General features: G+C 46.7%; 1 protein-coding gene across 2 annotated transcripts; it reads right to left on the bottom strand.

Moving 5' to 3' along the window:
- Positions 1 to 6,440: 6,440 nt before the first annotated feature.
- Positions 6,441 to 13,143, bottom strand: UBE2J2 (ubiquitin conjugating enzyme E2 J2). 2 transcript variants are annotated; one of them, XM_027658176.1, is made up of 7 exons: positions 13,007 to 13,143; positions 11,333 to 11,463; positions 11,102 to 11,142; positions 10,232 to 10,334; positions 9,978 to 10,116; positions 9,542 to 9,622; positions 6,441 to 8,173 (listed from the first exon to the last, which is right to left on the bottom strand). In XM_027658176.1, exons 2-7 carry the CDS (start codon positions 11,461 to 11,463, stop codon positions 7,889 to 7,891), a joined length of 780 nt encoding a protein of 259 aa, XP_027513977.1. In that variant the 5' UTR covers positions 13,007 to 13,143; the 3' UTR covers positions 6,441 to 7,888. The 2 variants fall into 2 exon arrangements, with proteins under 2 accessions (XP_027513977.1, XP_027513978.1); XM_027658177.1 differs by lacking the exon at positions 13,007 to 13,143 and adding an exon at positions 12,728 to 12,854.
- Between the last annotated feature and the right edge of the window lie 297 nt (positions 13,144 to 13,440).

The following is a 13,440-nucleotide window of genomic DNA, read 5'->3' as shown; positions in this document are numbered from 1 at the left end:
ATGCACTCAACTATGAGAAGTCAAACTGCTCTGGGCAACAGTTGCTCAGGCCAGAGCTGACAACACGAACTCATCAGGGGGGCTCTGGTTGTTCCTCTTCACCAGGAGGGTTCACTTGCTGTCATTTGAAGCCTCCTGTTGGGTTCAGAGCAGGTTTGGATGCGTTCCATCCGTTCCCTCTGGGCTGATCCTTCCCCCTTTCCTCAGTGACAAGTCCTCATCCTTTTCTTCCAGGATGTTGGGGAACTGTAATCCAAGGTTGCTACAGCCAGTGCTCCTCTGGAGGGGCTGGAAGCATCACAGCCTTGTCGGGGGATGAGAGACTTCTCACACCATTAAACTTAAAACGAGGAGAAACAAAGAATCTGAGGGCGTCCCCAGCTCCACCGGGAACAGGGAAAGTTTTCCCAAGTGTGGTTTGTCTCCCTCTTTAGCTGAGGGAGCTTTCCCTTTTCTCTGAGGATGAGCAGCAGCTGTCAGGGTGCAGAACCTCGTGGCTTTTGCATCCTCATCTCCCCTCACACCGGGCAGGATTTCAGGTACCTCTCAGTGTCTGATTTCTCCTGCTGCTCCTTTCCCCAGCTGCACGTTGGCAAAACCCTCCTCAGCTCCTGCCTTACCTCGGCAGAGAAGTCCTTCTTTCCCGAAGGAGTTTCCATCAACTTCAAGAAAAGCAAAAGAAAAAAGAAAAGGGAAAAAAAAAAAAAAAAAGAGGAGGGATCACATTCTAATGAGCTGTCAAGCCTATTCTCTTCACATTCCTATTAGACTCCCTGATAAGTGGAGCTGGCCCGTGTGCCAGGCAGATTTAAATCAGTGCCCATTCCCTGCTCCCTCCCCTCAGCCCTGCTCTGTCCCTCCCCTTCATTATCTCGGAGAAATCACCATTTTTCTGGGAAGTTTGTAAAGCTGCACGGGGGGAACGGGTGGTAGAGCTAAAAAATACGTGGCTTGGAATAAGCACTCGGCATCACACACGAGGATAATCAGAATCCTGCCTGATTTCCCAGGCTCTTCCCTATTTCCCTGCAGTTCCCATTAGAGGGGGGGCTGATTTCTTTACAGGGTGGGCTGTTGGTTAAAAATCCCAGAAACCCAGAGGTCACCCGTGTCCTACCAGCACTTCAGGAGGGGATCTTGATGTACTTGGACACTGCAAATCTCTACCAGTTCCCCACCACCCAGAACAAATATTCCTGTTCTTCCCACAAAGATTTTCCAGCTGCAAAGATTTCCCTGAGTCCAGGAATGATAAAAGGTTGAAGATCACGTGGTTTGAAGTCCTTTATGCAGCCAGAAAATGAGAGATTTGCTTTATTTTGGCAATTCCTTCACCAGAACTTCTGTAATCCAACTGTCAGCACAGATCTTCCTTGGATTTTGCAGCCAGGGTGGATCAGGAGCAAAGCTCAGGGAAACTGAGGCACAAACACATTTGTTTGAGCTGCTTTATTTTGGGAATTCCTTCACCAGAACTTCTGTAATCCAACTGTCAGCACGGATCTTCCTTGGGTGGATCAGAGCTCAGGGAAACTGAGGCACAAACAACCTGTGCTGCAAAAAAATCAAGAGGTGGAATAAAGATTGGTGGATCAGAAGCAAAGTTCTATTAATATGGCTCGGGGAAACTGAGGCACAAACCACCTGAGCTGCAAAAATCAACAAGCAGAGCACGGATTTTTAAATTTTTTACAGCATCTTCGGGGAGAAATGGAGTTTAGGAAAGAGAACAAAGTAAGAAGGGCACTTACCCAGCAGCTCAAGAGTTAACAGCACATCACCCCTCCCCCAGCCAGCTCACATTCCATCAAAACTACGTGGCAGACTTTATTTGTTAATAATATTTAACTTTCTTTGGCGCCTTCTCATACTTAAGCCTCTCTTTTTTTTTCAGGTTAGTTGTAGACAAGCCATGAATTTGTAAAAGTGCACTTGATGACACATTAATAGGACAATCTGTCATAGCCCAGCTAAACAGCCTGACAGCTCCACACACCACGGCAGGCAGGGACAGCCAGGGCTGGGCTGGGCTTGGCTGGGCTGGGCTTGGCTGGGCTGGGCTCGGCTGAGCTCTGCCTAAAGCCCCTTCCCCAGCCTGGCAGCAGCTCCTGGGACTGGGGGGAAATCAATCCCAGCTAATCCAAGGAGAAGGCGTTGCTGGTTTGGGCTGTAAACTTGGGACAGTGGTGGGACAGTGACAGGGTGGCACACACAGGGGTGGCTCTGGGCAGCCAGGAGGCTCTGAGGGTCTTGGGGACATCGTGGTGGCATCGTGGTGACACCCACAGGGAGTCCAGGGGAACCCACACAGAGCTCTGAGAAGGTGGTGACACAGGGACAGTGATATGGTGGCACCTGGAGAGGTATCTCTGGGCAGCCAGGAGGGTCTGAGGGTCTTAGGGACATTGGTGACATCGTGATGACATCATGGTGGCACCTGCAGGGAGCCTCAGGGGACCTACACAGAGCTCTGAGGAAGTGGTGACACGGGGACAGTGACATGGTGGCACCTGGAGAGGTATCTCTGGGCAGCCAGGAGGCTCTGAGGGTCTTAGGGACATTGGTGATATCGTGGTGGCACCCACAGGGACCCTCAGCAGAGCCACACAGAGCCCTGGGGATGTGGTGACAATGTGACAGTGACATGACAGCGACCTGGTGGCAGCCAGGAGGGTCTGGGGACACTGGGGACATCGTGGTGACATCACAGGGACACCCACAGGAAGCCCTGTCTGAGCTCCATAGAGCCCTGAGAACATGGGGACATGGGGACAGTGATGTGACAGTGCCATGGTGGCATGTCCAGGTGCAGCCAGGAGGGTCTGAGGGCCTTGGGGACTGTGTTATAAACTTCCCAAAACATCCTTTTCCCACCTTTGGGCTCAAACAAGTGCCAGCACAGCTGGTGCCTCCCCTGCAATCCCAAATTTCCAGCTGCCCACCTTGGAGTTCCCATCCCAGCTGCAGCAGTCCCCAGGTCTCGCCGCTGCATCCGCAACGTCCAACCCCTGTTTGCAGGAAAAAGAAAAAGAAAGGAAAATTAAGGATATAAAGTCTGAGGTGGCACTTTCACAGCACAGCAGCTCAAAGATCTTGGAATAATGGGAAGGAACTCTCCAGCTCCCTGACAGGAGGTTGTAGCCAGGTGGGATCGGGCCCTTCTCCCAGGTGACAAGTGAGGGGATGAGAGGAAATGGCCTCAAGGGGAGGTTTAGATGGATATCAGGGGAAACCATCCCTGGAAATGTTCAGGAACCTCGTGGATGTGGCCCGTGGGAACGTGGATTAGTGGTGACCACAGTGGTGCTGCTGGACTTGATGGTCTTAAAGGTCTTTTCCAACCTTAATGATTCCATGGAAAGCAAACAGTTTCTCCCTGGAGCTCAGCACCACTGAGGCACTACCAGGGATGGTTGAGAACAGAACAACATCAATCCCGCGTGAGGAAAGTTTGGAAGCAGGGAAAACGTTGTAAGAAGCCACGTTAAGGATTCCAAACTGTGCAAGAACCCAAAGGCAGTGTTTGCAAACCCTCTAAGTGTGAACAGAGCCAGGGAGGGAACCGAAGAGTCGGGCAAGGAACTTCTGATCCCATCTTTCAATCTCCACTTCTGTGATTTTACTCAAGATAGGCCTCACCTGACTGTGCCAGGAATAATATCCAAAGGGCAAAAGGGCAAAAGCTGGGATTCCCCCACTTGTCTGTTGTAGATATATGGAACAACTCCTAAGCCTTGGCACAGAGATGGGGATTTTTGAAGCCAGTACAGTGGCTGACACACCCCCCCCATTCCTGCTTCATCCCAGGGCTGGAGCAGGGAAGGAATCCTGCCCTGGAAGGGTTGGGAGGCCCTGGCACGGGTTGCCCAGAGAAGCTGTGGCTGCCCCATCCCTGGGAGTGTCCAAGACCAGGTTGGAGCAACCTGGGATAGTGGAAGGTGTCCCTGGGTGGAACTGGGTGATCTTTAAGGTCCTTCCCACCCAAACCATTCTGGGATTCTGTGACAATCCAACATAAGCTCAAGCTGTTGGTTGATGTACACAGGCCCCAAGGCTGCCAGAGCTCCAGGAGGGTTTGGACAACACCCTCAGGGACAGGGTGGGATTGTTGAGGTGTCCTGGGCAGGGCCAGGGGTTGAACTCATGATCCTTATGGGTCCCTTCCAGCTCAGGATATTCCATGATTCCTGAAGCTGTTCGAACAAACCTGAACACACCAACGAACAAAAGAGCAGCTTTGGGAAGACTCACCCGGGGTTTATGCTCACTCCGGTGGGAGCTGCAGTGCCCGCATCCCACATTCCAGAGCCTCTCCGTGCTCGCATTCCCGGCCCGCTGGATCCCGACCCGCGCGGGATCGCTTCGCCATCTGCTGGCAAATCCATGGAAACGCCGCCACACTTGGGAAAACCGCAAAAAAAACCCCACTCGCTGCTCCTCCAAGGGTTTCTCTCACAGCGGCTCCTCGGAGTGACCAGGTGGGAAATAACCTGTTGGGGCAAAGCTTTTCCCGCTGGTAAAAGTTCCCAATAAACCCTCATGAACCGTCCCCTTCCTTGCCCAGAAAACCTCTTCAATGACATGCTTTGAGTTCCTTCTCCAGAGACTCCCTTCCATGCAATTTTTCCACTGCAAACATGATTTTCCTGCTTTCCTTTTGCAAAGGAAGCATCAGCTTGTTCACTGTTTGCCTCCCCGAGTTACAAAATAAGCCACTAACAGCCCAAAATTATTCAGAGACAGTCAAAAAAACACCTTGAGAAGCACAAGGCTTAAAGGAATAATTGTAATTTGTAATTACAGATTTTGCCATAGTTGTTGTTTTCTCGTTCATATTTATCCATTCCCGTTTCTTCCCAGTGATTCCTTTCCCAAAAAGAGTCCCACAGGAAGCCTCTGTTTTCTCATGAATGTTTATTATGAACAAACATTACAATGCAGTCATTCCCACTCCTCAGTACATGCTCGTAGCAAGGGAACACTTCCATGACCTTGAAATCTCAGGGGGGAGGAAGGTGATGACTACACAAAAATCCAGAATTTTAAAAATAAAAAATAAAATCAAATCAAGAGATCTTTCAAGGTGACCACAAGATGTCGTGTAATTCCAGCTGCAGAAGCTCCCTACCACCAATTCCTAACAGTTTGACAGAATAAATTTAGGGAATTGCAGCGTGAAAGTCGAGGGCCAGACATTTATTCCAAGATCATATAATGAAGGAGAGCTTTTAATTTGATTCCAGCAAGTAATGGACTGCTCAGGGCATGGGAATATTTCTGCCTGGGCTCCTCCATCCAATGACTTGGGTAACAAAAAGATCAGGTACTGTTAGAAATTCTTAAAAAAACCCCACAAATCAGTCAAACCTACACAAAGGGGGATAAATCTCGTGGTACCAAAGGCAAGGAGACATAAAAATGTTGCAAGGGGTTTAAGGATTGCTCCCAGCTTCCCACAGATGGCACCTGGAATGGCTGGCAAGTCTTTCTCCCAATCCAGGGGACTCAAGAGAAAAACTGCAATTGTGGAAGTTTTGGGTTTTTAAACACAACCAATCCTCAGGGGGAAAAAAAAAGCAGCATGTCCAGGGTTTGACCAAAAGGGGGTTTTGTTTCTGCAAACAAGAGACCCACCTTCAGGTGCTCAGGTGCAGCTCAAGGCCAACTTCTTGCCAGGGAATAAAAAGCTTTTTCTTCACCATCTCTGGCTGTTTTTCTCTGAGCTTGGAGAGGTCACAGAAGGTGCAAACACACCCCACCCGAGGTCTCCTTGCCTTTGTCTTGGTTTTTGTGGATAAAGAACTTCCAGAAGAGAAGATAAACATGGATAAGCAACAGAAGGTGCTGTCTGGTAATGGCAGGAAAGGGCATGGGAAGGACACAAAGAGGTTTGAGAGGTGCAACCTCCTCCTCCTCCTCCTGCCTGGAGAAAAAAAACCATGAGCCATCCCAAAAATCCCAGCCCTGCAGGAGAGCCATGGCACTGCCCTCCTTCCCAGCACCCCCCAAACCCACCTGACTTGTCTCTAGGATTAAGCACATACGAGAGGTAAATGAAAAAATAGTTATAAATAAGATTTGGTAAACCCATAAAATAATAATAATAATAATAATAATAAAAAAACATAATCAAAGATTTTATAAATACACTTAAAATCCAGCCTTTTCCAAATCCCATCCTCACACACCCTGACTCCTTCCCTTCCTCACATCAGGAAGAACTGCTTTAAGATTTCTTTAGCAAAGAGCTGTTCTGCTGATTTTGGTAATTCCTACCTATTGCAGAGAATTGGTCACATTTATTGGTGCTCTGAGCTGTTGGCTCATGGGTTGACAGGACATTTTTGTTTAAAATTCAAGATACCAAGAAGCTTGAGAGAGAGAGAGAGAGAGAGAGAGAGAAAATCTGAAAGGGGAAATAAGACAGTTTCAAAACATTCTTAGACACATGAGGTAATTATTTATTTGGGCTCTTCAGAATAATTAAAATAAGACTATACAGTGAGTGCAGAGCTTTTATCCCTGCTACCACCTTGGACAGTTGTAGCATTGACAGTGTGTCAATTCTGAAAGGCACAGCCAAGTTTGCCTCTGCTGAAACAAAGCTTTTGGGTAAATTGGTAAAATTCAAGCAGGAGGGAGAAAAATCAAGCAAACTCAGTTTAAAAAAAAAATAAATAAAAAAAAGAAGTAATTTCAGACAGACTTTTGAACTTCAGTGTTTACCCACAGTGCTGGAAGCCTGTGAACAAACAGCAATATTTCATTTATCAGTCACCTGAAGGGGAACAGTGATGAACTCACAGCTAAAAGCTTCCAGAATCCCAGATGAATTTTGGGGTTGGCTTTTGGTGGTGGTTTGTTTTTTTTTTTTTTTTCAAGAGTGAACAGTGGAACTGATTTGAAGGGTTAATTCAGGCAGTGACACTTCAGATGGATTATCAGCTGACTCTGAGGAAGCTGGTTTGTCACTGAGACTCCTTTGCCTTTTTCCCTTCCCAAGGGCTGGGGTTGCCTCAATCCCCACAGCCTGAGGAATGCAGAGATTTTGGAACACACACTCAACTCTCTCCATTGGTGGGTGCAGTTTTATTATCATTTCACCAGTGGCCCCTTGTGATCAGAAGGAACTATTACAACTTTCCAAAAAGAACATCTCCCAGAATGAAAATCTGTAAGTGAACAAATCCCAAACAACCCTGGAGATGGGTATTCCCACTAGAGGCTGATTCCAAGGCTTTTTTTTCCTTGCTAAGGGCCAACAACTGCACTTCTTGTAGCCCAAATAAAACCTTCAATGACACTGTGACAATTTAGACAACACATTTAACACACTGTGGTGTTATGTTCCCACTCATCTAATCACTACTGACTAGATATGCAATGATGGTCATTCTAGTTGGAAAAAAAAAAGAAACCAGCAATTTTCTGTAGCATCAAATGTTCACATTAACCAAACCCTTCCCAAGTCCACGTGGAACCCCTACTTGAATCACTGAACACCTGGACAGACTCTTCCCTACCGAAAATAAAACGATATGCAGAGAATGGCAGAGTTTTAAAAATTGTACAGTGAAGTAAAAAGCCTTATTTGCTCGAGATTTTCAAATTTCCAACGACAGATGGAGGACTGCTATAAAAAAAAAAAAAAAATCAAAGCACTAGAAATGTATGTAGTGTCTCATCAATAATGCTTTGACTTGTGAGAAACTACCAGAAGAGCAGCAAAAGTTTCTGCCTAACCCAAACTAACTCCAACTCCCCACGAGATTTCTCCCGGCGCCAAGAGCCCAAAAAAAACCCAAAAAATAAGAGTCCCACCACTCGTCCTGCCAAACTACCGCTAGAATTTTGGTCTTGGGGGGGTTTTTTTATTTTGCTCTCCTCCTCACTCCTGGGCTATGCTCCTCAGGACATACTTCACTGTGTAGGCAAAGGCTGCGAAGCCCACGATGACAAACAAGTTCGCCAGGGCTCCGCCCAGGAGTCCGTGGTTGCGGTTGGGCTGCTGGAGCCCGGGGGGGTTGGCAGGGCCCAGGGGCACGTGCCCGTTGAGGAGGGGGAGCCCGTTCTGACCGTAGTGCGCGTCCCCGTCGGGCACCACGTCGGGCAGAGGCAGGGAGGGAGGTCTGTTGTTGAGCTCTTCTTGTGCTTTCTGTTTCTGTTTGATCTCCTGGAGAGGGAAAGGGAAAAAAAAAAAAAAAAAAGAGAGAGAGAGGCCTGAGGGGTTGGAAGCGAGTTGGAAGAGCTTTGGGTGTTCTGAAAGGATTGGAAGTCAAAGTTATGGAGCTTTGGGTGTTCTGAAAGGATTGGAAGTCATGGAGCTTTGGGTGCTCTGAAAGGATTGCAAGTCAAAGTCATGGAGCTTTGGGTGCTCTGAAAGGATTGGAAGTCATGGAGCTTTGGGTGTTCTGAAAGGATTGCAAGTCAAAGTCATGGAGCTTTGGGTGCTCTGAAAGGATTGGAAGTCATGGAGCTTTGGGTGTTCTGAAAGGATTGCAAGTCAAAGTCATGGAGCTTTGGGTGCTCTGAAAGGATTGGAAGTCATGGAGCTTTGGGTGCTCTGAAAGGATTGCAAGTGAGCAGCTATGGGTGTTCTGAAAGGATTGCAAGTCAAAGTCATGGAGCTTTGGGTGCTCTGAAAGGATTGGAAGTCATGGAGCTTTGGGTGCTCTGAAAGGATTGCAAGTGAGCAGCTATGGGTGTTCTGAAAGGATTGCAAGTTAAAGTCATAAAGCTTTGGGTGCTCTGAAAGGATTGGAAGTGGAAGTCATGGAGCTTTGGGTGCTCTGAAAGGATTGCAAGTGAGAAGCTTTGGGTGCTCTGAAAGGACTGCAAGTCAAAGTCATAAAGCTTTGGGTGTTCTGAAAGGATTGCAAGTCAAAGTCATGGACCTTCAAGTGTTCTGAAAGGACTGGAAGTGAAAGTCATAAAACTTTGGGTGCTCTGAAAGGATTGTAAGTCAAAGTCACAGAGCTCTGGGTGTTCTGAAAGGATTGCAAGTGAAATTCGTGGAGCTTTGGGTGCTCTGAAAGGATTTCAAGTGAAAGTCCTGAAGCTTTGGGTGCTCTGAAAGGACTGCAAGTGAAATTCATGGAGCTTCAGGTGTTCTGAAAGGACTGGAAGTGAAAGTCATGGAGAGGTGTGGGTGTTCTGAAAGGATTTCAAGTGAGAAGCTTTGGGTGTTCTGAAAGTCATGGAGCTTTGGGTGTTCTGAAAGGATTTCAAGTCAAAGTCATGGAGCTTCAGGTGTTCTGAAAGGATTTCAAGTGAAAAGCTTTGGGTGTTCTGAAAGGATTGCAAGTCAAAGTCATGGAGCTTTGGGTGCTCTGACAGGATTGCAAGTCGAAGTCATGAAAGGATTTCAAGTGAGAAGCTCTTGTCTATCTTTTCCCCACTCTCCTGTGTGCAATAATTAAGACCTTTTAAAAGGTTTCCAGGATTGACAGAGTCTGGGAAAAATCCTGAACAATTAGTCTGCTACATAGAGAAGCTGAACAGCTCCAGAAAACCCAAATATTGCAGGGCTGAATTCCCTTACCTCCACCACTTCAGGGAAGAGCTCACAGAAGACTTTATCTTTTAAATTAAATGCTAAGCTTTGTGCAGCGAGTTGTCTTTTCTGTGGAGGAAACAAAAACATCAGCAGCAGCTGCAGAGAAATTCATTTGCTCCAATCCAACACCTGATTTCCCCCAAGAAGGGTGCAAACCACCAGCCACCTTTCTATCATTTACAGCATCAGACCTGTGAACATTATTCACTACAATAAGTTTACAGACATAAATATGTTCTCAGTTCTTCAGCCTGTGGGATTAGGGGGTTGTGTCAGTGTGACTGCTTGGCCAATTCATCAAGAGGAAGGAAGGAGGGACAAAATCCCAACCACGCTGTTTATTTCTGAGATATCAAAATTCCAGCTGCTGTTTTGCCATTGCCAAAGCTGCCCCAAGGTCCCTGACACCCCCTGAACTCACTGTGAACTCAGATGTCTCTATGCTGCCCAGTGTGGGGCCTTTTTCCACCATAAAACTAAGGAGGCCCGTGAGGATTGTGGAGACTGACCAAGCTGGATTCCACGTGTCCGGGTGGAAATCAGTGATGGAAAGACACAACCTTCAAAAAAAAAAACACAGCCAAGAGGTTTGGGGTTGCCATTAAAATCATCACACAATTAGGCACAGTGCTGAAAGGGTGTTAATTGCTTAAGTGTCAGAGAAAAGGTCCTTACCTTGTGTTACACTTAAACCTTCCATTAGGTGTAATCATATAAATACTAGGAGGTTTAAAAGGGAATTCTCTGGGGAATATTAGTTTCCCATGATAATAGCCACCTGCATTACACAGAGAGAGGAATTACTTGTTTTGCATGAAGATTAAATCCTAAACTGCTACTCAAAATGGGCCAAATAAACCCCTTGGCTTGTTGTCTCCTTCTCCCCCTCTCACTGAGATCAAATTCTTCATCTTGTGCCTCTAAAACTAGGGAATAATAACCCAAACCTGCACCAGATTTAGTCTGGAGGCAATTATCTCATGTTCTCTCTTACAAACAGTATTTGCTGCTGTCAAGTCTGGAATACATTGAAAGAAAACCAGCCAAAGTGTATTTAATACAACAAAATAGGTTATTTTTCCAGAAATTAAGTGCAAACACAACCCTGTGAAGAATCCCAATCAAAAAAGCATTTCTGAGAGGCTCCAGAGGACACTGTGGCTACAACAAATTAACAAGGCTTCTACATTTCAAGCTTTCTCCAGAGAAATTCATAAAGAGAATTTTTACATCTCAGCTCACCAAGAACATTTCTGTGCTAACAAAATGGGACTTTTTGGAATTATCTTTTGCCACACGCTCTCTAAAGTGAGCTATCTGCTCCAAAATCTTTAAGAGGAAGATCTCTGTCTTCATCTTCACCTCAATTTTATTTTATTAAACCCCTCGATAACAGAAACATTCCTGACAGCTGTATCACCACCTCTTTTCAACCAGCTTTCCCACAGACTGCACTGACAGATCCTGGAGCTATTTTCAGTTATTTTGCCCATTTAAACCAACATTTAATCACTAAATACTGCAAACAAAACACGTGGTTTTTACCTTCATAGGGCGTCATTTCAGGTCCCCTCACAACATAGTGCCTGGGAAAAGAAGGGAATGGAAACACTGTGGATCCAGCACAAAATCAGCCCCCAATATCCCTAAAAAAAATGAGGATCCAATCATCCAGCCCCAGCTTCCCATGCTGAGGAGTGAGGGAGTCGGACTTGACGACCTGGAAAATCTTGTTCTCTCTCCAGGAGTGATTCCAATTCCCATTCCCACTCTTACCATTCCAGGATATTGGATGGGAGGGGCTCTGCACAGATGTAAGGCACTGGATCTTTCTTAATTCTCAGGTAGTCTTGTTTAAGCCTCTGGGTTGCTGTGGTTGGTGCTCTCTTATTACTGTTGTTGCTCATCTAATTAAAAAAAATACATAAATACAGTATTAATAGACACAGAGCTACAGTCACTCCTGGGACACTGCTCCAGGTTTTTGCACAATCCACTTTATATTTTAAATATAAATTGAATAACCTTCACTTTTTTAAGTGGCAAGATCTTAACTGACACAGTCCCATCTGTACTGGATGATCCTTCCAGCTTGGGATATTCTGTCCTAAAGGTCTTTTTGAGTAACTGGTTTCCCTGTTCAGCTTTGATATCTATGCTGTAAATTTACATGTTTTAAATTCATCTGGAGTTTCTACACATCCAGTTATCTAAAAAAAACAGCAAACCACAATAATCTTGTTGCTGACTTGGAGATGAAGGACTTGGAATTAAATCTGCTGCCTGCTAAGGACTGAATTTCCAGAAGGGAACTCCTGAGCCAGATTATTCTCTCCCAGAGAAATAAAACCCCATCCAAAGGGAGACAAGTCAGTGTGAGGGGAGGAAATCCCATGGTGTTTACAAGACAAAAAAAGAATTAGCCCTTAAAATGCACCTACAGAACACACTAATTAACAACTGCTGTTTGACTCCCTTTCCCCTGAGAACTTTAGGGAATTACTTGGCTTTAAACATGGAATAAAAGGGAAAGATTTTAGGAACAGAGATAAGACAATGCCCACAATATGACACGAAATATATGTTAAAATTCCTACAACCCTTTCTATTCCTTCTCTGCAAACAAGCAGCCAAATAAAATTTGTTAAAGAAACAACATTTAAACCACGAGCAACAGTTGGATGTGGTCAAATATTCCACCCCTACTCAGATTAAACCCTTTAACCTGCCTTTTGTCAGAACTGCTTGAAACACCAGAGCATTTTTTTTTTTGAAGCCACCACCTCCCAAAATCATAAAATTCAGAATCTTTCCCCAAAGAAGCCACCTTTGACTTTAAAAGATGAATTAAATAATATCTTTTTACTTCGACACGATTATTTGTTCTGGTGTTTTTCAGTAATAAATCGAAGCAGTAGTAGTAGCAGTAATAATAATAATAATTACAGCAGTAATAATAATAATAATTATTATCAGTACCTGATAATAATATTAATAATAATTTGAAATGAGCTCTCAGTACGTGATAACAATAACAATATTATTATTAATAATATATTAATAATAACAATAATTTGAAATAAGCCCTCGGTACGTGCTGCGAAAACACACTGAAACATTTTAACGCTTTAAGTGCGGTCACTGGCATTTTAACGCGCCTCAAAGCCTTACCTGGAAGAACACTTGTATCTTAAACACGGAAAATAAATGGCTACGACCGCGAAGGCAATTTCTCACCTGGGCAATACAACTGGACGAGGAAAAGTGAAGGAAGAAAGAAGACAAGGGGGGAAGGCAGGCACGGAGGGACACAGGGAAGGAGGAGAGAGGGAGGGAGGGACTGAGGGACGGAGAGACTGAGGGAGGGAGGGAGAAGGAGAGAGAGGGACTGAGGGGCAGACAGAGGGAAGAGGCAGCCAGCCGGTCCCCCCGGGGGCAGCCCCCGCTCACCTCTCCGTGCCCGCCAGGCCCCGGGCGGCCCCTCCTGCCGGCGGGCGGAGGGAGGGACGCGGGCAGCGGGCGGTCGGGCCGCGATGGCGGCGGCGCGGGCGGGGCGGGCAGGGCCGGCCGGGGTCCCCTCACGGCTCCGAGCCAAGATGGCGGCGCGGGCGGCACTTCCGGGAAGGAGCCGCGGCGCGTCCGGGGCGCGCGGCCACTTCCGCTTCCGGGGTCGCCATGGCGGGCGCGGGGCCGTGAGGGGGGCCCGGGGATGGGCCGGCCCGAACCCCGCTGCGAACGCGGCGTGACCGCACAAAGCCGCACGAACACAAAATGTGCTGAGTTAGAAGGGACCTACAAGGCTCACAGTCCAACCCCTGGCCCTGCACGGGCACCCCCACAGTCCCATCACTCAACAGTCCCACCACCCAACAGTCCCACCACCC

The sequence above is a fragment of the Corapipo altera genome, unplaced genomic scaffold (genome assembly GCF_003945725.1).
Source record: "Corapipo altera isolate COAL_440 unplaced genomic scaffold, ASM394572v1 301, whole genome shotgun sequence".
Lineage (NCBI taxonomy): Eukaryota > Metazoa > Chordata > Aves > Passeriformes > Pipridae > Corapipo > Corapipo altera.
Note: the sequence above shows the minus strand (reverse complement) of the source record. Positions and strands in the feature narration are given on the sequence as shown.